Below are 26,804 nucleotides of genomic sequence, written 5' to 3'. Positions count from 1 at the left end.
TGAATGAGAAGATAAAGGTCCAAATGGAGCAGAAAGTTCTGCCTCGCTGCTTCAGAACCGCTGGAACCGAAGACGTTGGTCTCTACTGGATCACTACCAGAACATCCTTTGTATCAGGAAATGACATCAGAGCCAAACTGAGCCATCAGAGGCTAATGATGGCGCACTGACAGCTGAGGCCTGCAGGGGTCACTGTGGAGAAAACATGAAAGAATCAACATTTCTGTTCCACTGGATGTAGAAGAAGAGCTGGCACCTCCTGCTGGACGCAGCCGGTCAATCTATCTGATAAAAGCAGTTCATCTCTGCCTGGTGACGGCTCCTCTATGTTGCCATGGTAACGCAGGTTAGAAGGGAACCATGTTTGTGACGCTAAACTGAACCTGATGTTTCCAGAACCGGTTAGAACTCTTCAGCCTTTAGCCAGGAGGTCAAACAGGAAGTGAGTAACTACAGCAGGCGGGTCAGAACTCCTGATCCGACACCAGAACCAGGAAATGTTCAGTATGGAGTCAGAAAAGGGTCAAAATGTTTGTCAGCTTAGAGTTAAAACAGAAAAAAATAGAAGTTGATATTTAATGTCAAATTTTCATCTTTTGAGAAACTAAAAAAGCAAACATAAAAAAATAATGATTGAATCTAGATTTAGTTTGATATTTTAATTACACTTTATTTCCAGTTTAAATGTCTTGAATGTGATATTTTTTAATAGGATTTTGCCAAGAAGGCCAATAAATGCTGCAGAGAAACTGTTAACTCAGTTGGAGTTCCCACAGTCCTTGAATGCAACATGGAACAGGACATCTCTCCAGCGCTGCTGCAAGCTGTCAATCATGTTTCTTATTATTTTATGTTTGCTTTTTTATTTTCTCAGATTATAATTTAAAAATTTCAAATTTGTAAGTTTAGAAACATTTTGACGCCTTTCCCTTTATGACTCTAAAAACTGGCCACGCCCACCAACTGGCCGGCAAATCAGAAGAGAGCTTTATAATCCCACATTGATCGGTTTCAGAACCTCCCAGTCAGGCCGGTTCTGTTTGAAACCCAGAGAAGAATCCGGTCCTGAGGTCCAGATCCTCCTTTCCTCAGACCTCCTCTCCACGCGGCCTGCAGCGCCTCCTGCTGAGCTCACAGAGGAGATGCAGCTGCAGGATCTCCTCTGTGACCCGCAGTCCGGTTCTGTCCGCTTCTCCTCGGATGTCTGTGATCAGAACCGGGTCAGCCCGTCCGGCTCTGAGGTGGCGGTCGCCGTGGTTCCGCCTCCGACCAGAAACACGGCCATGCTGGACTTGGACTGGTTGATTCTGGGCACGCCGGCGCCTCCTGCTCTGTTTGGACCGCCGCTGTCCCGGAAGTCGAACTCCAGGTCCAGGTCGTGTTCTGAGGAGACCACCCAGGAGGCGGGGCGCCACTTCTTCAGGGTGTAGGGCGTCTTCACCCGCCGCTTGATCTTCTCTCCGCTGGCGCTCAGGCTGCCAAGGTCCATCAGAGAGGCGTCATCTGGAACGAGACCACAGACCGTCAGGTCCTGCAGGACCTGGACACCAGAACCAGAACCAGAGCCGCCCGGGCGACAAGCTGCACAGAAAACCCAGAACCATTAGACATGGACCCACCTGAGGAGACGCAGGAGGAGGACAGGTCCAGGGAACAGGGCCGCTCCGGCCGCCTGGTTCTGGTCTGTCGGAGTGGCGCCACCAGCAGACCCGCTGTTTGAGGTTCTGCAGGTTCTGCTGGGTCCGGATCCAGAGCCTTGGCTTCCAAGGCGGATACGTCCAGAGGTGGAGATGATTGGTTCTGAAGAACTCTGGATGGTTCTGATGTCTGGACTTTGGACCTGGAGGCTCCAGAACCTGGGTTCTGGTTCTGTAGGCCTCCTTCTGCTTCTGTCTGATCTGGACCTTCATCTCCGTCAGCAGGACAGATGGACGGTGGTTCTGGTCCAGAATGCAGAACTTTCTGCTTGGTCCCTGATGCTGTAGGTCCGCTAAGCGGTTCCGGCTCAGGGAGCTCCGGACCGACGGCGGCTCGGTTGTTGTTGTTGTTGGAGTTGGATCCTGGTCCTGCTGGGCCCGGCGGGCCGGGAGGATGAGGATGAGGAGGGTCGCTCTCAGCAGGAAGCTGCTCTCTCCTCAGCAGAGGTTCATGTTCATCAGGACTGAAGGTCAGGTCCACACTGTCTGCTCCTCCTTCCCTTCCTCCTCCCTCCTCCTCTTCCTCCTTGGGTCCTGCAGGGTTGCTTCTTCCTCCTCCTCTCATCCTATTGGTCACCAGAACAGGAACCCCTGAGTTGTGGCCAGCGGCAGCACCGAGCTCCTCCGACCCGATGGTGGCGCCGCTCCTCAGGTTAGTTACCGTGGTAACCAGGTGTGGCTCTGCAGACGGGATGATGGCGTTCATCTTAGCCACTCCGGTCTCCACCTGCAACACAGAACATCCTGGTTACCGGGTCACTGGCTGAGAGCCAATCACTGAGCTTGACTCTGTGATGATGTCAGATTTAGGTTCATCATCTGCTGCCTGGTTCTGATCTTTGACTGGTTACATAAAGTTTTCTCTGGTTCTAATGAACCTGATGATTCTGTCTGGTTCTGATGGTTCTGTTCTACCTGTCGGTGGTTGGACCTGAACCTCCCCGCCTTCACTCGGGTCTCTCTGGGTTTGGGGAGCAGCTGGAGGCTGGTGGGCCTCTGGGGAAGGTTCTGCTGCTGTATAGAGGATGAAGGTTCTGGTTCTTCTGGACGGGTCGCCTGCAGAACCAACAGAGCTTATGTTAAAGCCTTTAGAGACGGAACCCTCAGGTTCTGGATGTTCTGCAGAACTTTCACCTCCACACTGTGGTTCAGGGTGGAGGTCTGTGGTACCGATCCAAAGCGCTTCTGGGAATGTTCCACCAGGTTCTCCTGGGAGGGTTCTCTCAGGTTCTTCTGGACCTGCAGACACAGATGTTTCCAGATGTTGGTCTGGTGAGGAAGAGGAGGAGCAGAGGATGAGGAGGAGGGTGCAACCTGTTGGGAATCCATCTTGGAGGCGTCCAGGTCTTCCTCTGTGAGCTGCAGGCAGACAGCAGCAGCAGCGCCCCCTGCAGGATGGAGGCACAGTTAGAGCTGCTGCAGGGAGGATGCTTTCATTTTAACATAGCTTAGCTAGCCTAGCTTAGCATAGCTAGACTAGCATAGCATAGGTAGCCTAGCGTAGCATTGCTAACCTAGTATAGCATTGCTAGCCTAATATGGCGTTGCTGGCCTAGCATAGGGCTGCTAGCCTAGCCTAGCATAGCTAACCTATTGTAGCGTTGCAAGCCTAGCTCAATGTGCGTCTAGCCTAGTGTAGCGGTGCTAGCCTAGCACAGCATATGTAGCATAGCATTGCTAGCATAGTTACCTCTGTGGTCAGAGATGCTGTAGCCTGATGGGGGCGGGCGAGCCAGAGTCTATTCAGAAAGAGATAGAGAGAGGGGGCGGAGTCAGGGAGGTTTCTGTCTAAGGTCCGTATCTAACGGGTCAGAATCAGAACCTCCACCTGCTGCCGCTGCTGGTTGATGCAGTTGCTGTTCTTCTCTCCACCTTCTGCTCTGGCGTGACCGTCGCCGTGGAGATTTTTAACCACGCCCACCTGAAGATCCTCAATGTAGGAGGAGACGGAGCTAATCTGAGGCGTCCAGCAGCTGTGAGTCAGATTCCTGAAAAACCCGCAACAAATCGACCAATCAGAGAACAGAAGGTCCTCATGATGTCATGATGATGTAATAACACCTTTAACCACGGCCTGCTGCTGACCCATAATAACTGGTGGATGGCGCTACCTGTGGTTGTGCAGCGCGGTCTGAGGGCTCAGCAGGATGAGGTCGGCCAGCCGCTCCTCAGCGCACTGCGCCGTCAGTCGGGCCTCGGCGTCATGGTCCCAGCAGTCCTCCATGGTCTCCTTCAGCGCCCGCAGGGCCTAAAACACAACCAGGGTTCCATCAGCTGCAGCTTAAGGCAGAACTAAAGCAGAGGTTCCGATTGGTCGGCCAGGAGCCAATAGGAACGCAGAGGGACTCTGACCAGGCTGTTCTCCTTCCAGACTTCAGGGAATCTGGGTCGGTGTTTCTCACGGACCACCAGGATCTGCATGTCCTCAAAGGTGGGATGGTTCCCCACCTCCTCCTGGAAGGCCAACTGGTAATCCGGGACGGCGTCACCTGAACGGGAAGCACAGGTGAGGCTGAGCGCCGCGCGGTCGGCCTGGAGGTAGCGCTGGGGGCGGGGCCTACCTGGGAACAGGTCGGAGCACCTCCTGAAGCTCTCCCAGAGCAGCAGACCCAGAGCATAAACATCCACCTGCTTCAGAGCCGACTCGCAGTCTCTGAGGTTCAGAGCTCCTCCCAGAACCTCCGGGGACATGTACCGGACTGTCCCCACCTACAAAACACAACCGGTTAGCTCCGCCCACTTTAACTAACCTCCTCCCGTTAGACCCAGCGGCGCTGGGAGCGGACCTCGGATATGGCCACGGTCTCGTCGTCTCCGGGCCGGCAGCTTCTGGTTCCCGTCAGCTTCATGGACAGGCCGAAGTCGGCCAGGACGCAGGACAGGTCGGATCGGACCAGGACGTTCCTGCTGGTCAGGTCTCTGTGGGCCACGGGGGGTTTGTACTGGTCTGAGTGGGAACAGAAGAGTTCTGGGGTCAGTTTAGAACCAGCTGGACTCTAACAGGAAAACTAAACATCATCATCATCATTTAAAGACAGAGCTACGACTTTATTGACAAAACATTCAATAAATAAAATAACACTGATCATCCAGTGGTGGAGAATTTAAGTATTTTTAACTGAAAAAATGTATTGTTATATAATGTATATAACATATAATATTGAATACATTATATGTTATATGACTTTTTTGATAAAGTTTATAGTTCAGGTTATCCTGATCTATCTCTATAGTTCTGCTGCTATAGGCTTAGACTGCTGGAGGACATAGGGACCCCTTTTTCATCATTCTGCTTCATTCTATCTCCTGTCATCCTGTCCTCCTCTGCATCCGTCTCTGTCGTCTCCCACTGACTGATGTCTGCCTTCAGCACCGTGAAAACACTGACGGTTCATCCGCTGACCGCCGTGCTGTCCCTGATGCTCCTCACAGAGATTCATCCGCCGCAGACAATAGTCCCGAACCGTCTGTGGGCTGAAGGAAGGACCAGCTGGTTCAGGTCTTACCTCCTCTGCAGAGTTCGGTGTGCAGGAAGGCGAGTCCCCTGGTGACGCCGTGGGCCATCCTGCAGCAGGTCAGCCAGTCCACCGTGTTCTCCGACAGGTACTGAGACAGGCAGCCCTGAGACACATCAGCATCGTACAGATGTTACAGCAGCTGCTCGCAAACTGCCTGAATCTGAACTTTTCATCCTGTTCTCCAACAGCATCACTGAGAGAAACATCTTGGTTCAGTCCTGCTTTGTTCACTCTGAGGGTTAAAACTAACCGACCAATCAGAGCACAGTACCTTCATTGTCCTTTATAGAGCCCTATATAGTGGTTACGCCATTTAAAATGAGTGTTCTAACATCTAGTGGACTTAAAATTTCCAACAATGCACAGTGAAAAGTAGTGATCATCCATGGTCACTGGATGAGTAGATATATCTCATAATGCTTTTATAAGATTTGTTGTCACAGCAGGCGACAAAGAACAAAGATGGTGCATGCGCTGTGCAGAGAGGCGGAGTCAAGTGACCAACGGGGAGCGGAAAGTATTATGAAAGGTCAGTTAACTGAGATCTAGGGGTTAGAGCGACATTCAAACACAGCCACAGTGATATAAAATCTTATCAGTAATTCAGTTTAGATGTCAGAGGAAGCTTTAAAAGATCCGAACTGATCAGGATTTTATTTTCTATCTCTACAGGAACAGAAATTCATCCACAGCAGGTTTTTAGTTTGAGGTAAATAAAATCTGCCAATAATTTCTGGATGTTTTCCCAGAAAGCTGTGGACTGTTTCTGATCTCACTACATGAAGAGACTTTTATTTTAAGATAAGTTCTATATTTGTCTCTCCTCCTGACTGTACTGGTTTAGTGTGACGCGCTCCATGGCACACTTTTTTAAATATATTTTATATATTATTGTTTTATGAAGCTCTCAGGTTCCTCCATGTTATTTCACAGAATAATGAACTGTTTCAGGTGTTTGGTTATCTGGGTCAGGAGAAAATGATTGTTTTAGTTCGTCTCTTAACAATGAGACCAATAAAAGTTTAAACTGAACAAGTTCCAGGAACCATCATGGGGTTCCTGTAGGATCAATACTGGACCAGTAGGTGTTGCTGTGGTCGTCATCATCCTCAGCCCTAGCCCTTCCTGGGTTCTTCTCAAGAACAGACTTGGCGAGGAAACGAGTCCGTGCTCGTATTCTAGTGAATTGAGAAGCGGCCATTTTCAGGCTGTTTTTTTTTTTTATTCAATCTCAGGTTTAGTTCTTGAAAAATATCTGGATTCATGAACTCTGACCAATCTGGATTAGTTAGATTTTATGGGGCCGTGTTTTCTCCATGAAAGCATGGGTTCTCTCTGGGTACTCCTGCTTCCTCCCACAATCCAAAAACATAATGGCCTTGATGGCCCTGTGGGAATGTGTTTTCATGTATTTCATGCTTTCTATGAACCCTCCTCTCAATGGCCGTTCTGTGTTTCCTCACAGCCTGGAGGTTTGAACCGTTTTATTTCCACAACATTCTGACTTCTTTAAAGCTTTATCAGTTTTATAGAAAAACAAACATCAGGAGGAAACTCTGAGCATCTATAAATGTTCTCTTCTCTGCAGAGCCAGGATGGTGGCTCCCTGTGATGTTTAAAATGGCCGCACAGTGAGGCTGTCTGCAGCGAGCAGTTCCACGGTTTAACTCCAGGGGGCGGGGCCTTTCTGCATGGAGTTACATGCTTTATTCACGCTTTTTTTTTTTTTTATGAACCCATAAAGCAGCTTTCTAGTCATTCTGCACAGATTCATTTTAAGCTGCACACTTCTATACTGCAAAGAAAATCTAGAAATAAGTAAAAATGTCTTAAATTAAGTGCATTTATCCTTAATTTGAGTAGATAAGATGATTTACCAATAGAATGAGTGTTTTTATACTGAAAATAAGATAATTAGATAATATGTACTTGAAATAAGACAATGCAATTGTAAGAAAAATAAATTATTCCATTAGGAAAGCGTCTCATTTACTTCCTCAGTTCAAGATAAAATGCACTAATTTCAAAAAAGTGACTTATTGAGATTTGCCACCATTGGACTGCTGCTCCCTCTGAGCTACAGTCAGACACCATCGTGACCTGCTGTCCCTGTTCACTGCAAAAAAACCAAACAAACTCAGGTAATCTGCCATCTGTGATGAATACAGTGATGGTTGTTTCTATGCTCCACCCACTGATCCTGTTGTTTATGGTCTAACAGCAGATTTCATCAGAGGGTTTACTGCTGCATGTTTGGCTGCTCCTGTGTTTGTTTCCTACAGTCTGGCTTTAAACAGGCTCTTTAATGAACGTCCCACGGCTGCAAAGGAATGCATAAAAACAGCGCTGACGTCACGCTGCCTCAGAGCGCGTCAGCGCTGTTTTTATGCATTCCTTTGCAGCCGACAGAGATCAGAAACAGGAAGCTATCTGAATGTTTCTGACCAGAGGAGCTGATAACAGCCATTTAATGGTGCTGTTCAGGCTCAGGCTGCAGGAATGACTGGCATCTATAAATCTGCACAAAGTGTTAAACTCCGCCTCTGTTAACGTAGAAAAACAGCTGCAGCTGCTTATAAATGATTTACAGGAATTATTATTCAGGTTTATCTTTACAAACATTACATGAGATTTATTTATCTGTGTTTATCTCTCAGACGTCCAAATGAACGGGTCCAGTCCGGTCCAGGTCCGGGTTTTATTTCTATTCCTGCTTTAACAACAGACCTCACAATGACAGGAAAACAAGTTTGTGTGTGAGAGGCTGCAGCAGGAAACAGACATGAAGGCTCCGTCTGCCAGCAGGAAGCCTGCAGGAACAGATCCTTTATATAATAACCTGACCACAGCGCCCCCTACAGGCCACAGCGCCCCCTAAAGGCCACAGCGCCCCCTACATGCCACAGCGCCCCCCACAGGCCACAGCGCCCCCCACAGGCCACAGCGCCCCCCACAGGCCACATCAGGGATTTATTCTATCCTGATTAAAACATGGAAATTATAAAATCTTATTAGCACCAGTGATTCCATAGCCTTCATACTGGATCCAGCTGGAGATCAAACTCCTTATACTGGTTCCAGTTCATCGAAATGTTTTGACTGTTCTGATCATAAATGCACTGCAAAAACGATCTAATTATATTAATTATATTTACTCTTAATTTGAGTAGATAAATGAGATGATATGCCAATGAATGAGGGTTTCTACTCTTAAAATAAGATAATTAGATAAAATAATACAATGCAAATGTTCTTTCTTATTTCAAATAAGAATGTTAAAACAAACCAACTTTATCCCATTTTAATTACTGGTTTTGGTGAAATAAATTTTAAAAAGTTCTATTTAAGGGAGATTTTGTAAGTTTTTACTGAAAAACATCCTTTTTATTTGACCCTTTAGAACTAAACCTGTTTGATGGTCAGACTGACGCCTCAGTAGTTCTGCATTGATGCATCTATCAGCCTGTTGCCTATTTTCATGAGTTTACTTCGGGTTAGAAATTGCCGTTCATTTCCACGGACCTGACATTACGTCAAGATGGATTCTGTGGAAACTCAGAAGCATCCGCTGTAGGTACCAGATCAGCTCGAGGCCCCGCCCCTTCATGTTAGGTCATTATATGGCAACTCCACTCAGACAAACTATATTGCACCCGTTTATTAAAAATCAAATGGAGTCTAAACATATTATATATTTGCTATTATTTTCCATTTCATCTTTGATCTAAATTAGCAGAAAGTAGAAAACAATCATTGTCAGTCTGGAAGGAAAGTTTTACGTTCTAAGACAGACGGAGCTCTGCAAGGAGACAAAAAAAGTCTCAGCAAATTTTTATTCTTTTTATTAAGATCTGAGGTCAGAGGACAAATGGAACATCTTAAAAAATTACTTTCTTAGAGATTTTAGACAAATAAAACAGTTATTCTACTTGGAGAAAACAAACGGTTGTTGTTGACACGGATTTAAAAGTAGCATAGCTTAATCAGGCTAACTGAGCAAGCTAAAGAGGCTAACCTGTTAGCTACTGCTAGCCACAGCGCTACCTCTTTATATCACGGTCTAACAGTTACTTTGTTCACCTGATCAGATTTTTTTTTTTCAGTTTTGTTATCGATCAGGTAAAACTTCATCAGTCACTAGACACGCTCGACACACACTGCGTGATGTTATTATCGTTGTCAGGGCAACCACTATGTTTATGTGGCAACCTTCAGTCAATCCTGTAGCGTAACGTCACTGATAGGAAGCAGATCTGGTTCCTTCAGCAGCATCCAGCTGAACTCAGACACCATCGAAAACTCATGGTAAGGTGAAAAAAGTCAGAAATAAACTATTAGGACGAGCAGAATAGAGCTGCAGTTCTGTCTTTTGGTCACAGGTGGCAGCATCATTAGAAAACTCCAGAATGTCTCTTTTAAATTCATGTTTAAATTCAGTTAATTGTCTTTAATGAATCTGATCCTGAAGATTTAAAAACTACATTAACTCTTTTATATCTAAACCGACTGTTTTCTGGTTAAATGTTCCTGATCTGTGGATCTGTGTCTCCGTTCTCTAACTCACGTGAGGGTAGAACTCCATGAGGATCAGGAACTCTGGCCGGCCGTCGCCGGTCGCCCTCTCCTGGGCAGCCAGGAAGTGCGCCACGTTGTCGTGCTGCTGCAGCAGAGGCAGGCGGTAGATGGAGCGCTCGCTGGAGAAGTTCGCCCGGTTAGCAGAGCTGAAGACTTTAACGGCCACGCAGCGCTCATTTAGAGCGCCGCGGAACACGGCGCCGTAACGGCCTCGACCAATCAGCTGCCACAGAGCAGGAAGGAGAAGGTCATTAAGAAAAGACTTTAATAATCTGATCTGTTGATGAAAAGAATGACTCGACATCAACACAGTCCAGGAACAGGAAGCCAGGATTGTTTAGATGGAGAATGAATGGAACCATGAGGAGGAGGAATAATGAGGGGAAATACCTCCAGCAGCTTCAGGCTGTCCAGGTCCACGGCTGGTTCAGGGCTCGCCGCCTCCATGGCGCTCACAGCAGACAGGCTGCGTTTCTGCTGCCCTGGATCCAAAGACAGGAGGAGGTCAGTTAGCTGCAGGACGACTGAACATTAGCATCGCATTCAGCTACAATCAGCAGAGATGATCCAACACAAACCCAACAAAACATCAGTTTATATCGATTTTGATGTTAATTAAAATAAATAAAACTGTTTTTCTTTTCCTAAATTGATTTAAATTGATTAAAATCAGGGTCAAATCTTTTTACAGACGTTTCTCCGTGGCTCTACCTTCCTTATACCTCGTCCAAAACACTCAGGTTATCCTGAGCTATCTCTATAGTTCTGCTGCTATAGGCTTAGACTGCTGGAGGACATAGGGACCCCTTTTTCATCATTCTGCTTCATTCTATCTCTATTCTCCCACTCTGCAGAATCTGTTAGTTCAATCTCTAACGTTCTGCTCTCTCTGCTTTTTCTCATAGTAGCTTCATCTGGTCTGTTCCTGTTTGGCTGTGACTCCATCCTGGAGAGAAATATCAGCTGTGCTGCTGCCATCAACACCTTTGTTTCTAGATGTTGTAGCTTGGCCTGTTTTCCAGTGTAGTCCTGTTTCTCTGACTGTGACTAACTGGATGTGCTCTCTTCATCCTCTGACATGGGAGCTGGCTCGGAGCTCGTCTGCCTGGCTGTGTGTTTCCTGGACGGGGCCGCCTGTGGAGCTGGTTGACAGTTGCCTTTTGTATCTATGCTTCTTTTTCTATGTCTGCTTCTGTCTCCTTGAACCCCAGTGGGCCTCAGCAGATGGCCGCTCACACTGAGCCTGGTTCTGCTGGAGGTTTCTTCCTGTTCAAAGGGAGTTTTTCCTCTCCACTGTCGCTACAAGCATGCTTGGTGTGAGGGATTGCTGAAGAGTCAATGAGTCGATGCAATCAGCTGGTTTTCCTTAGATAGAAAACTTTGAATCAATCTGACTGGATGATCTAGTTGAATCATCTCTATGAAGTGACCTGAGATGACATGATGTGAACTGAATAGATTCTGAGACAAATTGGAACTAAAGTCTATTGTTTATATCTGATCACTTTTTTATGTTGTTTTTATTGCACAGAAAGGACCTTTATTTTAGCATAAAGATTATTCATCTCTATTCCTGCAAACATTTTTCTTGTTAATTATAAAAAAAATGTTTGTGTGTTTGTTACTTTTTATCATCCGGTATCCCAGGAAAAGCGCAATGATGAGAAGAGCTGCTATAGCAACAGTTACCAAGGCAACCAGAACCGCCTCCTTAGCCGTCAGCCGACGATCTGTGGAAAGACGACAGAGTTGATCAGGAGAATCAGTTCAGGACGTGTTCAGGTGTGCAGGAGTCATGGAAACCTGAAGGACAGAAGGACTGAATGAAACTAATAATGTCTCAGTTTAGGTCAAAGGTCATGGAAAGATAGAACAGATCAAACCCCTTTATTAAAAATCTGCTTTTGTTTTACCTTTAAAATAAAATAAAACTTTATCTCTAAGCAGCTTTAATGATGGACAGAACAGTAGAAGGAAACTAATTTTATCTTTAACTAAAAATGATTTTTGTGATACTGGTTTATTTAGCATTTCTCCTGCTTTAACAAATAACCAACCTCTTTATAATTATGAGAATAAATAGAATAAATAAAGTAAAGCTTCTCAGCTTACAGGTAAATAAACTCAGAGAAAGTTATGATTCTGTGTTAGAAGGTCTAGAAAATTAATCTTTATTTTTCAAAGAAATTATCTTTAAATTCCACTTTTATTTTTCTAACTACATACTTAATAAATCAATATTTATTGTGTAGAAATGTCTTCCTCAGTTTTATTATTAAAAAACAAAGAATCAGAACTTTCCTACAGTTGAATGAGTCTCAGCTAATCTGCCCGACGACAGGCAGCGACGGACGCTGTGATTGGCCGGGACGCAGCTCACCTGTGTGACCGAGGCCGAGGTCGTTCCTCATGGGCTTCAGGGCGGGCGTGTCGGCGGTGGGCGGAGCTTCAGTGTAGTTGGCGTTGCAGAGGTCGTGGCTGCAGCAGCAGAAACGGTAGCTGGCTTTCTGCATCTGGGATCTAGTCACCAGGATGCAGCGCTCTCCAACACACTCCTGATGGTTCCCCGTGTGCATCCAACAGCCTGCAGGGAGACGGAGGAAAAATGGCCCAATCGTTCCTCATCAGTCAGACGATAAACTCAGACCAGTTTCAGGATGAATGTGACGTCATGAAGGTTTAAAAGTCAGAAGCTGATCAGGAAAGATTAAAGAAATGCAGAGAAACAGAACGACTGCTTAGAAACCAGGAGATCTAATCTGACATTCAGCCGCAGACGAAGGCAGATGTTAGCGTATTTCAGGTCTGTGCTACAAACTGCAGGCAGCAGGATAATAAAAGCCAACATATTCTGTCTACATTTCTACATTTGAAGTTAATTTAGGCGTTAATAAACTGTTTCAGAGGAGTGATCATAACGCTCTGCATCAGCAGTGCTGCGTCTGACTCCCTGCCAGCTCCCAGATCAGCTTCTCTGATTGGTTGATGTCCAGCAGCTGCTGCTCGTGGATCAAGGAGTTTCTTTACACTTGATCTTGGACTTTTCTTTGTTTTCACAACAATGCTGGGAGTTCTCCACTCACTGACCTCCATGGCTTCAGCTTGTTGTCCAACGTCACACAGGTACAGAGACGTGATCCTGGTCAGGTGATGGCATTATGGTAAATATACATAGAAAAGCTATATTTACTAAAAATAACTGAGGTAAACCAAGCTTTACTGATAAAATAACAAATATTATACCAGCAGGACACAATAATTTGTCACCAAAGCCTTGAATGCAACCAGGCAAAAATATTGGCTTTAAAATGGCGTCAGATGTAGGTGTTTGCCCTGAAATTGGAGGGTTAACAGTTCGAGCCCCGGCTCTGGCTTTCAGTGCCGTTGGACAAGACACTTCACCCTCATTGCCATCTGTCAGATGGTGGCGCCAGCGTACGGCTTCTGTCAGTGAGCCCCAGGGGTTTAAATAATAATCATTTTGTATCGATGCATCGATCCAACAGCTGACGATCCGATGCATCGATTCGTCCTCAAGATAATCGATTCATGTTTTTTTCCTCCGGTCTATTTTTATCCATTTGCTCCTGGACGTAATTCTCCTCCCGTGCTGCGGTGGCGCTAAACCTATTTTGCCCTCCTACCTCGCTTCCTGGTCATACTCTTACAGCAGTGTGTCGCAGTGAGGTTGATGCAGACATTTTTAAATTATGCTCAATATTGAAGCGTGGTCTGCGCTACACGCTGTGGGTCTAGATACGGCCGAGGCGGCGAGGAAGTGGGGGCGAGTTTAGTCCGACGACGGAGGGACATGAGGGCCAAAAAGAGCGGAGATCCAGGTGGAAAAAGGGTCCCAGCGTTCTCGCGCACCTCGCTCTTCTAGCGGGTCAAACTTCACGAGTTGTTTTCCGCAATTTAGGTCATAAAAACAAAACAAGCCGGCCTCCTGTCTGCGGTCAGCTACAATTAGGGAGAGGAGCAGCGGAACGTCTGAGGAGGGGGCGGGACGTCTGGAGCCGAGGTATTGCATTGAACTCATTGCACTGATATTGTGCAGTATTTTTTGATGCAACTTTTCTACTTCGGTTATTTGCTGTTGCTTCAAAAAAAAAATGCATAACGATATTACAGCTTTCATTGATTTATTTCAAACTTGAAACTTTGTTTAGCCTGTAAGGTGTAAAAAATAAATAAAATAAAATAAAAAATTAACCGATTAATCGTAAATAATCAAATCGTTGGGTCAGGAAATTGATACTGAACTGAATCGCCATGATGTGTTAAAGGTTTAAGGGGTGTGAATACTTTCAGGGCGCTCTGGGAAGGAATCAGAGGCTGAGTGGAACGACCTGGAAGTTCCTGAGCAGCAGCACAGATTCCAGCTCCTTTATTAACTGCTCTGTTTCCTCCACAGGAACACTGGAGCTTCCTGAATGACAGGAAATCAGATTAGGCCGTCCCATAATCCCTCCTGATGTGAGGAAAGCTGAGGTCAGACGGACGGAAGCTGCAGCTGCTTCATTTCCAGCAGAATAACCAAGTTTATTCACAGCAGCAGCTGAAGAGTAAAGACTGAGAAGAAGGACGGATGGAGTCCTGTCAGCTCAGCATACGGCGTCAGGCCAGCATACCCTCAGGATTACAGAGCCTCCTCCGTTCTCCTTACAGCCAATCACAGCGGTTTATTTCCTGATTCAGTCGTTTTTGTCGTAGTTTTGTTGTAAAACAACAAAAAGTCCTTCACTAGGTCCACTTCACACATTAGCTTTAGAAAAAGAAAACATTGCATCTCTGTTAGACGAGCAACTTATTAAAGATAATCTGCATTTTTTCACAGAGAATTTAATATTTATAGGGAGAGGATTCTACATTATTTGGTTTTGGTTTGTTTAATATGAGCGAGATGCGGATAATTTTATTTTTATTTATTTATTTTTACAGCACATTAAAAACTACTGAAATTATCTTCAGATTAAACTTAAATAGATGAATTAATTCTGTGGGGAAATGAAAGACTTTCAGGTCAGGATTCCCTCAGTGATTCCAGCCTGCTGAGCTACTGGACAATCTGAAGCCATTCTATGGGACTGATAGCCGCTAATAACGACCATGCGTATTACTGAGCGTATGCTGGCCTGACGCCGTATGCTGAGCTGACAGAACACCGGCAGAACCGACCAGAACCCCAACTGGATGATCCAGATCTAACTGGTTCCATCAGGATAAAAACTCTTCAGTGTTTTTCCGTCTCTCTGAGGCGACTGTCTGGAAAATAAACCGTTTATAATAAATAGGTTCAATAAAGAGGTCAGATTTCTATCAGGAAACATAAAAAAAAGCATTTATAATTTATTTATTTTTTTTACACTGTAAAAAAATCGAAATCAAGATAATCATTTTTTTCTTAAAATAATGCATTTGTTCTTGCATGGAGGAAATAAAAGAGACATTTTGGCAACGGAACAAAACAATTTACATTTAAAATACCGTATTTTCACGACCATAAGGCGCACCGGACTAAAAGGCGCACTCTCAGTTATGTGTGCCATTTCTGTATTTAACACACACATAAGGCGCACCGGACTATAGGGCGTGTTTTTTATATACAGGTACATGTCCTCTCAGGTGGATTTTCTCACTTAAAAACATATTAAAACTACTTTATTCCCACTGATCACAGCAAATAAAGCTGCAAGGTGTATTTATTACAAAGTATTATTAAAACCTGGGAACCTGCCGTGAGAGACACATCGCTGATGACACAGGGCTGTGATTACTCCTCTGATACAGTTTATTGACGCATAAATTAACTTAAAAAATAGGCAGGATAATAATCTGGATGAACTGACTGCAATGATTAAATTTTCCGGTGGGCTTTCTCACTTAAAAAGATTTAGATTATTTAGATGAAAAAACACCTGCTGATGTGAGCCCGGATGCGCTGCGGCCCAGAGGCGGCTGTTGAATTAAGTTTTTTAGGTAGAAAAATAGAGCGGGAGCAAAACTGAGTATGATTGTGCTTTATTCATGTATTTATTACAAAGTATTAATCAAACCCATCAAAGTCCTCATCCTCTGTTTCGGAATTAAACAGCTGCGCTAAATCCGACATGCCAGTTTCCCCTTCTTCTTCGCTGTCAGAGTCACTTTCCGTGCCGGGCGGCTCCTTGGAAATGATGCCGGCTTTTGCAAAAGCTCGAACAACAGTCCCAGCAGAAACGTTAGTCCAAGCATCTACAATCCATCCGCAAACGGTGGCGTAACTTGCCCGCCGCTGCCTTCCACTTTTAGTGAAACTGTGCTCTCCGTCTGTCATCCATCGCTCCCACGCCGCTCGCAGCCTTACTTTGAACGGGCGGTTCACACCGATGTCGAGCGGTGGAAGCTCCTTTGTCAGACCTCCCGGAATAACAGCAAGCACAGCGTTCATTTCTTTGACCTTTTTTTTCACATCGGCTGTGAGATGGGCACGCATGGAATCACAAATTAACAGAGATGGAGATGCGTGGAAAAAACCACCTGGTCTCCTTACATACACCTCCCTCAGCCACTCTTTCATCATCCCCTCGTCCATCCAGCCTTTTTCATTTGCCTTAATAACGACTCCAGCTGGAAAAGTCTCTTTAGGCAAAGTCTTTCTTTTAAAAATCACCATAGGCAGCAGTTTCTGTCCATTTGCGTGGCAGCCAAGCACAACAGTAAACGACGCCTTTTCATACCCCGTTGTGTGTATCGCTACAGTGCTGGTCCCTTTCTTCTCCACCGTGTGATTCACCGGGATGTCGAAAGTGAGCGGCACCTCGTCCATGTTGGTGATGTGGCTTGGCTGGATGACTTTGTCAGCGATGTGTTTGCTGCAGAAGGAGTGGAAGCTCGCCAGCTTTTCATCATAATCCGCCGGACGTCGCTGAGCAACTGTAGTCCTGGTCCGGATGGAAAAATTGCACCGTTTCATAAAACGGAAGCACCACGATGGACCTCCTTGAAAATTTTCAATTTTCATTTCTTCCGCCAGCTTTACTGCTTTTAGTCGAACAGTGACCGTTGAAACGCTGGCCCCACTCGTTCTTTGCTCCACGATCCACCGCTCGAGTCTTTCCTCCAACTCGGGCCACCTCGCCTTATGTCCGCGGAAACTCAGCTGCGTCTTCTTCACCAGTCGGAGTTCGTTTTCCAGCTTCCTCCACTTGCGAACCATCGATTCATTTATATTGAATTCTCTCGCAGCTGCTCGATTTCCATGTTCCTCTGCGTAGCTGATAGCCTTCAGTTTAAACTGGGCTTCATAGGCGTGTCTCTTTGCCATTTCCAGGGTTGTTAAGACAACAATGTTCTGCATACAGCACATACCTGTTCTTTTATACACAAGCCACGCCCACACTTCCCCCTTTAAGGTTCTCACATACTCATGGTGGTCTCAACAACGTCCGCAGATAGGGCGCACCGCACCATAGGGCGCACCCCACATTTTGAGGAAAAAAAAAGACGTTTAGGTGCGCCTTATAGTCGTGAAAATACGGTAAGAACACAGTTGCATTTTCTTATTTCAAATGCATATTATCTAATTATCTTTAAGTTTTAAGAGTAAAAATATTAATTCCATTGTCAAACTATCTAATTTACCTGCTCAAATTAATGGTAAATACACTTAATTTAAATTTTTTTCTTATTTCTAGATAATTTTTCCAGTGAAAATTTGTCAAAAGAAGAAAAAAAGTAGAAATACAACTTTAGAGAATTCAGTCATTTTTAGCACATTTGATTCTAATTAATCATTTAGACGAGAAATCTAAATTCTCATCATGAATCAAACTTGATCAAGGCTGCAGCAAAGGATTATTTTGCAAATTGATTAATCTGTTGATTTTTTTTTCAATTAATCAATTAATAATCGGATAGCTAAAGAAGATTTTTTACAAAACTAAACAAAAACTTTTCCACTTGAGAAGTTCTGGATAGAGCAGATTAACAGATTTTTTTAAATCATAAATTCTAAATATTAATATATTTTTTACAATCCTGGTATAATTCCTGCTCTAAGCGAGTCGCTCTGTCAGCTGAAGCAGGTTTTACCGTCTCTATAATCCAGTTAACGATTAATTGATTATTAAATTAGTTGATGATTATTTCAATAATCGATAATCTCCCCAGATTAGAGCAGATTAAAGGCCTGGTTATCCTCCACCAGCAGCGTGTCGCAGATATTTTTGATTTCTACCCAACCGTGGTCTGCGCTGTTATTCCACGCCACAACGCCAGAGGGCCAATCAGGAACTAGCTGTGGGTCTAGATACGGCCGAGGCGGCGAGGAAGGGGGGGACTTTTATGCGACAACGGAGGGACATGAGGGCCAAAAGGAGCGGGGATCCAGGAGGGAAAAGGTTTCCAGCGTTCTCGCGCTCCTCGCTCTGCTAGCTGCTCCATCTTCAGTCGTTTTCCAATATGGCGGTCAGACAAACAGAACAAGCCGGTAAGGAACCAAACAGGAAATACGAATAGAGTAGAGCGGATGGAGATCTGACCAATCAGAGGCCTCCTGTCTGCGGTCACCTATGATTTTAGAGAGTGTCTGCGGAAGGGGGCGGGGCATATCTGCGTTCACTGTGACACACGCAGACGGTTTCTGAGCGTAAAGCAGCCTTCAGACTGTGACCCTCAGCATCAGGAACCTTTCCTGGAGGAACTCTGAGGAAGCCGTTCTGACCTTGGTTCAGCAGCTCCATCTCCCCGTCTGCTCGTCTTTCCCATAATCCATAGCAGCGGGAGCCGCGGCTGCAGCGGATGGTGCCGTTCTCCTGCAGCTCTCCTCGCAGCTCATTGGTGGACACAGGCTCCGCCCCCTTTGGGCTTCTACTGAACGCACAGATTCTCTCCTCTCTGTCCTCCAGCTGCAAACCTGCAAACAGAGAAAGCTGCAGATCAGAAACACATCCATCAGCCAAAACATTATGACCACTGATGGCGCAGCTCTGAGCGTGGAGGCTTCATGGCTGCAGGTCAGTCTGGGTTCAACGCTGAGCAGGAAACAGCAGAACCAGCTGAAGTTTGACTGATGCTTCAACTTAAAGCCAATCAAGCATCAGCTTCAGTTCCTGGAACCTTTAAACCCAAAGAATCTGAGCAATCTGCCTCTAAGCTAAACCAAGATGGCCGACTATTGGCTCATCATGTGATGCCTGATCAGTAAACGCCTCGTTGGTTAAATTTGGAATTATTTATGGTTTTAATCAAAGGATAAACAGAAAGTCAGAAGCTTCTCCTGGTGGCTCCGCCTCTTTAGAGCTGAACTAAATCCAGCTGCAATAAACCAGCTTCAGACTAAACCAACTAAAACTTCCTTTAAAGCTTTAAATGCAAACAGCTCCTTTAAAATGTCCTTATTTTAAGATGAACATTTTATTTTCCTGAGCGACAGAATTCAACATTCCTCATTTATTAAAACTCAGCGAGAAGAAAGACGGTGATTCAGAGAACAAACGGCGCTGGGAGGGTCGGGGTCTCAGGAAGCCGTCCTCGCCGCCGCTGGGAGCCGGCAGAGCCTCCATGTTTAGTCTGCTGGGAGTCACAATGACTCGGCTGGAGGGTTTTATCAGAACCATCAGAACAACAACTGGACCGACTCAGACGGAGCGACGGGAGGCAGGAGCCCACAGGAAGTGAGGCGGAGCGCCTTCATCAGGAGCCCACAGGAAGTGAACAAACACCTCAGGAATGTTGGCCTGGAAAAAACCAGCCATCCTGCAGGCATCAGTCTGTTATGGACCCTGGTTCTAAAAGTTCTGGTTTCAGAACCAGCAGGCAAAGCAGCAGGAGCCCACTGGGCTGACTGGGACCAGTCAGCTGCTGAAGTCCTGAGAAAAACTCCTCATCTCATCTTTACTGGTTCTGATTCACAAAACGAACAGAAAATGAACCGAATCCTGAAACTATTGGTTCCAATCGGATCAGAACCTGAAAAAATGACCTAAACCTGCTCCTCATCCTCACCATGAAGACCCAGAAATGCTCTCAGTGACCCGTTAGAACCTCAGTGGATCAATAATCATTCACCACCAGAACCTCTGAGCCGATTAGAACTGCTGCAGAACTCAGAACCGATCCTGAGGGTTTAAACGGACCCAGAGGATCAGATCCAGAACCAGGATGATCCAACAGAACCAGGCAGGAGGAAGAAACCAGTTTAACTCTGCTGGTTTCTCTGGTTAGAACCCAGCAGGCTGGATGGGAGGATGATGGCGTGAGCTTCATACTGACCTCTGACCCCCGCCAGCAGCAGGACAAACACTGTGGCAGCCATGTTGGATGGCTGCAGACGCCACATCACTGATCCTGGATCAGATCAGCCTGGAGGAACCAGCAGAACCGTCTCATCTCTGCTGACCCTGAAACACAGAGAAGCTCGATTCAAAGACAGGAAGAGCCGCGGCCAGGGGGAGGGACTGAGGGGCCCGGGGCCCCCAGCAGACGGCCCCGCCTCCATCAGAGACGCACCGATCCAGTTTCCTCTGATCCGATCCGATACCGGGGCCGATCGTATCGCTGATATCCGATATGATCTCACCATGAGAGCGACGGCTTTGGCCTCCACAGAAACTTTGTTAAAAAGGCTTCAAATGAACACAGATAGAAACTTTATTTATTTTATTTATTAAGGAATAAACAGCAATAATAAAGAAATAAAATGATTGGATCTCTGATATCGGAGCCGATATGTGATCCGGGGATCGGATCGCTGCATCTCTGCTCTGGATCAACTTTATTTCCAGTAGAACTCAAAGTTTTGGATCAATAGAATCAGAATAAAACCAGTTTAAATGTTTCTATTATCAGCTGATCTTTATTTTATTTAAAGTAACACCGACAGAAACAGACCAATAGTTGGTGGAACTGGTCCTGCATCTGTTCTCAGCATCGCTTTAATTAAACTGAGCTGCTGATTAATAAATAAACCAGATTTGATTTATTTTAATGTTTCTCCTTCAGCTTTAGATCAGAGCGACGAATGAAGCTTCATCTGATTTCCTTCTGTCCATTTTATCCAAACTTCAGACTCGTTTCTGGGTTTTTAGCGGCCATCTTGGAGTTCCAGGGTCCACCATCGACCGTCTGTCCTTCTGTCTGTGTTTCATTCTTCTGGAAACTTCTTCACCTCAACCTGCTGATCTGTAGCTTAATACGATCACAACATTTAAAAATAAAATCTCTCAGTGACGCAAAGTTTGCTCACATGTTATAAACCTCAGAGGAGGACCTCACTTCTTTACCTTTTCATTGAGCAACAAACACAATAATTCATCTTTATTTATGTTTATTTTAGCTCTTTTGTTTGAACATGAAAAAGTTAAGATGTATTTTGTGTGAATGACTTCCTGTAACATCTAGATAAACAAATAAAGAAAAACAGAAACATCTTTTAGGATCTTTGGAGCAACAGGAGATCCTGAAGCTTTTAACATTCAGAGAAACTCTGAGAAAAATTAGAATAAAATAAAACATTTCATTTTCCTTCAGGATCAATAAACTTAATCTTTTTGTTAAATTAAATCTGAATTCTGTCTGTTTTAATCTCATGAGCAGTGAGTAGTTTAGAGCCGTAGTTTGAAATCTGCTGATTTTTCAGTGATTGTTCCTGATTCTGATGAGTTTAACCTGCAGTCAGTCGTTCCTGATTAAATCACTGAACTCAGAAAAAAACACCAGAAACTTTAAAAATGTTTTTGATTCTTATTTATTTCTAATGATGAATATTTAGTTTTTACTTATTTTGATTAAATCTATAAAATAGTTTAACATCTGATCTTTTATCGCTGATCTATCTTTAGGGATCTTTTCTCCATCAAACCCAAACATCTTCATCATCAGTTTTTCCTCCATTAGGACCATCATCATCATCATCACCCCCCCAGTGTGCTTCCGGTGGGATGAAGGATGCTGCATCACCTGATCAGCGCCTCTTCAGGTGGATCTGATGAAGGGAGTGGTCCACTCCACACGCGCTCACGGTCACCCACGGACACGGACACGCGCAGCTTGGGTTGGTACCGGTGAGGAAGACTCCGCTCCCTCAGTCCGCAGGAGGAGATGAAGCCGCCTGCCTGCTGAACTCCGGTCCGGTTCAGTCCGGTCCGGTTTAGTCCGGTTCGGTTCTGTTTGGTTCGGTTCGGTCCGGTCCAGAGGCTCCAGCTGCTGGTTTCTGGATCAGGATCAGGGATGAAGCTGCGCTCCGGTTCTCTGCGGCTGAATCGCTCCGTCAAGCTGATGACATCACTTCCGGAAGACTTTATCAAAATAAAAGCCTCAGGAAATCAGCAGCCCTCCTATGACCATTAAAGATCTGATTTAGACATTCTGTTCTCTGGCAGCATTAATTACTCAGAAACACACTCAGGTTTAGTCAGGACTGTTTAATTTGTTTATTATTTAACTAAGAAAATAAGATAAATGTGAAAGTTATTCATTTTATTCTGTTATTCAGCTGAAAAACAGAATAAAAAACATTTCAGCACAAAATGAAACATCTTAAAAAGCTCCACCTGTTTCATTATCATTTGTCTCCTTAAGGTTATAAACCAAATAAAAGTTTCCTAATAACATAAAATATAATAACATATTTTACTTATTGATAATTATTCTAAACTCAAAAGGCGTGGCCTATATTACCTGCTGGATATCCAGCACTCATTGGAGGACAGGTGGAGTAACCCTACAGGACACTATTCTACCCTACAGGTCACCTACTGGTCCATCCTGACGGACACCAGTCCATCAAACTCTGAGAACTTCCAGATAAACTCCAGGACTGGATTTGAACCTGAGACCTTCTCATCACATTGCTGCCGTTCTTCTTATTGCTCCACACGTTCAAATAAGTTTAAAAACTGACGGATCTTCAGCAGATCAGACTTTAGCTTTGCTTTGTTAAAACTCCCAGCTGTGACCAACCAGCTGCTCTCTGCTCTGTGTTCTTTACCTCCCAGCTGGTTGCTGCATAAAGCTGCTAACATTGAGCCTGGTTCTGCTGGAGGTTTTTCTCTCCACTGTTACTGTATGCATCCTCGGTCTTCATGATCTGACTGAATTCCTCATAAAGTGCTTTGAATTATTTGGTGCTAAAATTAATAAATAAATACAATGAGTGTTTCACAGTTACAAGCTGCTGAAGCTAAAGTAGTGATCTGTTATAGAAGTATAGAGATAAAAAGTAAAGATAGAACCATAATGTCTGTACTGAGTTTTATTTTGAAAGCCTCAGGAATGTCCTTCCTGTGATGATGTCAGCAGCAGAGACTCCTCTTCTGAGGTGGAAGCTGCTGATGATCCAGATGCTGCTGCTCTGCTCAGACCTTAGAGCTGATCGACGTTTAAATGAGGAAGGAGGCGTCTGGATCTCCTCTGAGGTCAAAGATGGAGGCTGGAGGTCATCCTGCTGGAGTGACAGCAGAGCCAGAGGTGGTGTCTGACAGCAGGATTAGAAAAGTAGCTTATGCCAGTCTGGAACTGATGTCAGATGAGCATACCCCATCAGTTTATCTCTTTAGTTTATTTCTTTATTTTATTTCTTTAGTTTTGAACGAAAAATAGACTTTAAACTACCTCAATGGGTGTGTATCTCTTTAGTCATGTACAAAAAAAACGATTTAATTAATTAGTTTTGGAGTTTTTTGAAGCGTATCTGAAGGCGATCTGACCTTAAATGGTATTTTTGTAAATTCCTAAAGGGAAATGGACCAGACTAACAGAAAAATGGCTACCGAGGTCCTAGTTGGGATCCTCTGTTTTAAGGGGGGAGGTGTTACGGCTGCAGTGGGTTTCTCCTCTTTCCCTGCAGGGTTCTGGAGGCAGATGTTCTGTTTTGCCCTAATTGGTGCTTGTCTGCTTTAAAAGCTGTCATGCAAGCAGCAGACAGGAGGCGTCTCCCTCTTAGCTCCTCAGAACCCATTTGGTTTGGTTTGGTTTGTTTGCATTAAGTCATTTTATTTATCCCCTTTTCAGGTTTTTGTTTCTTTGGTATAATTTAATAAATTCAATTTTCAGTTTAAAGAAAATCCTTGTGTGCTCTCCTTTAATGTTCCCCCCACCAAACAAGCCTGGTGGACGTAACAATTGAAAGCATTAAAAACAATTCTCTGCCTCCACCTCTTACTCAGTTAACCACCCTGATACCAAAACCCAACAAGGATTCTTTACTCCTCCATAATTGGAGGACTATTTGATGTCCTAATAACGAATATAAAATATTAGTCTAATATTAGTCATAGACTGAAATCAGTTCTTCAAGCATTTATTGACCAAAACCAATCATGATTTATGAAAAATCGGCATATTACGAATAACATAAGACTTGTGCTTGAATCAATTCACTTGACTTTATTTCCAAGTTTGAAGACGTTTCTCTTCCATCCAGGAAGATTTTTCAATTCAAAATGTCAGAAATAGCGTTTAGTTCCAGGTTTTATCCAGCAGCCCAACAAAGCCTGGTTTTAGTTTAGAAAACGTCCAAATAGAAACGGATGAACGGGTCCATCCCTTTGGAATGGGGGTCGTTTGGCCTCTGTCTCTGAAAGGGGGGGGTCGTTAATCAGAACAGGAACAGGCGGGCTCAGAGGTTGAGAGGCCACCAGGAAATGAGAAACACTAAGATACGCCTAAAACCCTCTCGCCACAGGCTGGAGAGAAATACTCTGGCCCTGATGACTGGGAGCAAGCAGCTTAAATAGAGGCAGGAGCAGGTGGATCAGATGAGCAGTAAGTAATGGGGAACCGGGCAGAGTTAGACAGGTGAAATGAGTAATTAAATCAGTCATCAGCAACAAGATCATTGTCATGTCTCCTGGCTATTTAATACGCATCATTTATGAAGTGTTATTTAAAGACACAGAGCCAGTCTTTAACATGTTTACTTAATTGAACTTAAGCAATATTTTTGTACTATTTGATCCTCCACTCACAAAAAGGAAAAAAACCTTATCAATCTGTTTCCAACTTAAAATTCTGGACAACTTCATGTTGTTGAAGATATGCTGAGTAGAATATAAATATATATCTTAGACTCTTCAGAATAAAAGCTGAAATCAAAGGCATCCATGGAGCTGCTTGGTGAATCCTTTGGTTGCTGCCAAAGCAGGAAGTGATGCTAATAGCAGCTCTGCTAACAGGATTGTTATAATAAGGTGATTGAAGCACCGCTAGCTGCATTAGCTAACCTGCTAAGGTTTAATTCTTGCTAACCAAACCCCACTGCTGCATCACAGCAACATAGAATAGATCAGCAACCATTGCTGCCATGCTGATCATAAACCACAACCTTGCTGCAGAAAATGGCTGCATGATCTAAACAGAGAATAAAATGTGGAGTTAACTGCATCCCTGCAAGACCCTGAAAAGAAGCTGGAGTGAAGGGGGTCAGAGGAGGTTCAGGAGCAACAAGTTACTCTGAATGAAGAACAGAAAACAGACAAAGATGTTTTTTCTTCATGGCTTCAGCAGGAGGAGATCCTGAGTTTCTTCATTTCAACTGTTCTGGTGAAAAGATCAACATTAAAACCAGAGTTTGAGTTTTATTTGGTTTTTGCCTCATTTCCATCTCCACCAAGGAGCCGATCAGAGACCAACCAATGATCTGACAAGTTCAACAGACTTTAGAGATAAACTCTGATGGTTCAGACAGAACTGGAGCTCTGATCCTCAAAGAAGAGCAACAAGATTCAAAGATCAACCTCAGGTTCATCTGGAGATGTTCTGTCCTGAAAACTTCCCATCATGCAGCAGGTTTTAATCAGAGCAGATTCCTTCCTGTCAGTCAACCGTTTCACAAATATCCTTCACAGCTCCTCGTTCCAACATCCAGCCTGAGAGATTCACTCAGAAACGAAACGTTTGTGTCACAGAGAGCAGCTTCAGAGTCAGAGATCAGGTGGAAACCTTTAGATGATGAAGCTGCTGGTTGAAACACGAGGTCTGACTTTAAACAGCTTCAGGAAGCTGATCTCACTCCACTTTGATCCGGTTCTGGATCATCAGCTCGGCTCTGATGACGTTCAGGTAAAAATAGCTCCTGGATGATCTGAGCTCAGTCTGGGAAAAACCTCTGATGTTTTCTAGAAGCTGCAGGAAGTCAGGAATGAACCTTTAAAGGTTGAACAGCTGCTTCACTGAGGATCTGCAGCAGAAATCAAGAAGTTCACTGATAATTCTCCATCATGTGAGACTGAAGCTGATCTCAGCTCTGAACTCTGCAGGAGTTTCATCTGACTGATGATGCTTCATCTGAATTTCTCTGCTGCTGCCAGAAGAAAACAGGAAAACTGAAACAAACATTTAGTTTCATCATCAAACATCAGGAGAACATGCAGCAGAAAGTCCATCAGACCTGAGATCATCTGCAGCTTGTTTTCACACATGAAGATGCTGAAGATGAAGCAGCTCTGGCTCCGCCCCCCTCAGAGGTTGGAATGAAAAAGTAGTTAAAGATCCAGTAGTGATGTGATGAGCCGAGGCGTGTTTCTGCAAAGCGCGTATGGAGGCTTGCTTCATTTAGGACGTCCGAAGCCTCACCCCCCCCCCCCCATACCATGTGACCTCCTCAGGAAGTGGTTACGCTCGCCTGGAACTTCAACAGGCATTTAAACAGTATCAAGTCAAGATGATGGAGTTTGGAGGAGAGCTGCGGTCAGTTGGATAGAGTTTGGATAGATTCTAAGAATAGATTGCTTGGAAAAACAACTAATCTAGTTGGTTAAAACTAGTTTGAAACTGAGCAATTCTCTGGTTACAGTGATATTAGTATTTAGTACTATTGCTTTCTAGGAAATATTTACTATTGCATGTGAGGTCAGCTTTAAGACTTCAGTCCACTAGCTGTTGGTTGAAGACCTGGTTTCAGCTTTTCAAAGTTCCTGTACTACCTAACCAGGATTTTGGCCAAAGTGATTGTTTTGGTTTGCCCTTTAACCCATATAGAAAAACAAATTAGATTGGTCGGTTTAACCAAATGATTGGTTGGACACATAACTTT

The 26,804-nt window shown here is 44.5% G+C and overlaps 1 protein-coding gene and 1 long non-coding RNA gene across 2 annotated transcripts; both read right to left on the bottom strand.

The window, feature by feature from the left end:
* Nucleotides 1-1,094: 1,094 nt before the first annotated feature.
* Nucleotides 1,095-21,941, bottom strand: LOC119795839 (bone morphogenetic protein receptor type-2-like). Its single transcript, XM_038304071.1, has 19 exons — nt 21,731-21,941; nt 20,045-20,172; nt 18,495-18,686; nt 12,171-12,374; nt 11,416-11,520; nt 10,181-10,272; nt 9,780-10,013; nt 5,204-5,318; nt 4,484-4,644; nt 4,259-4,406; nt 4,050-4,186; nt 3,809-3,945; nt 3,526-3,685; nt 3,388-3,436; nt 3,012-3,085; nt 2,832-2,936; nt 2,613-2,753; nt 1,620-2,424; nt 1,095-1,503 (listed from the first exon to the last, which is right to left on the bottom strand). The coding sequence occupies exons 2-19, from the start codon at nt 20,109-20,111 to the stop codon at nt 1,211-1,213; spliced, it is 3,219 nt and encodes a 1,072-aa protein (XP_038159999.1). The 5' UTR covers nt 20,112-20,172; nt 21,731-21,941; the 3' UTR covers nt 1,095-1,210.
* Nucleotides 21,942-25,253: 3,312 nt separating this feature from the next.
* Nucleotides 25,254-26,287, bottom strand: LOC119795849. The gene is made up of 2 exons (XR_005282381.1): nt 26,160-26,287; nt 25,254-26,069 (listed from the first exon to the last, which is right to left on the bottom strand). It is a non-coding gene; the product is annotated as an uncharacterized LOC119795849 (long non-coding RNA).
* Nucleotides 26,288-26,804: the final 517 nt, after the last annotated feature.

The sequence above is a fragment of the Cyprinodon tularosa genome, unplaced genomic scaffold, assembly GCF_016077235.1.
Source record: "Cyprinodon tularosa strain WSP-4 unplaced genomic scaffold, ASM1607723v1 ctg525, whole genome shotgun sequence".
Taxonomy (NCBI): Eukaryota; Metazoa; Chordata; class Actinopteri; order Cyprinodontiformes; family Cyprinodontidae; genus Cyprinodon; species Cyprinodon tularosa.
The sequence above is the reverse complement of the archived record's forward strand: the minus strand, read 5'-3'. Positions and strand labels throughout refer to the sequence as shown.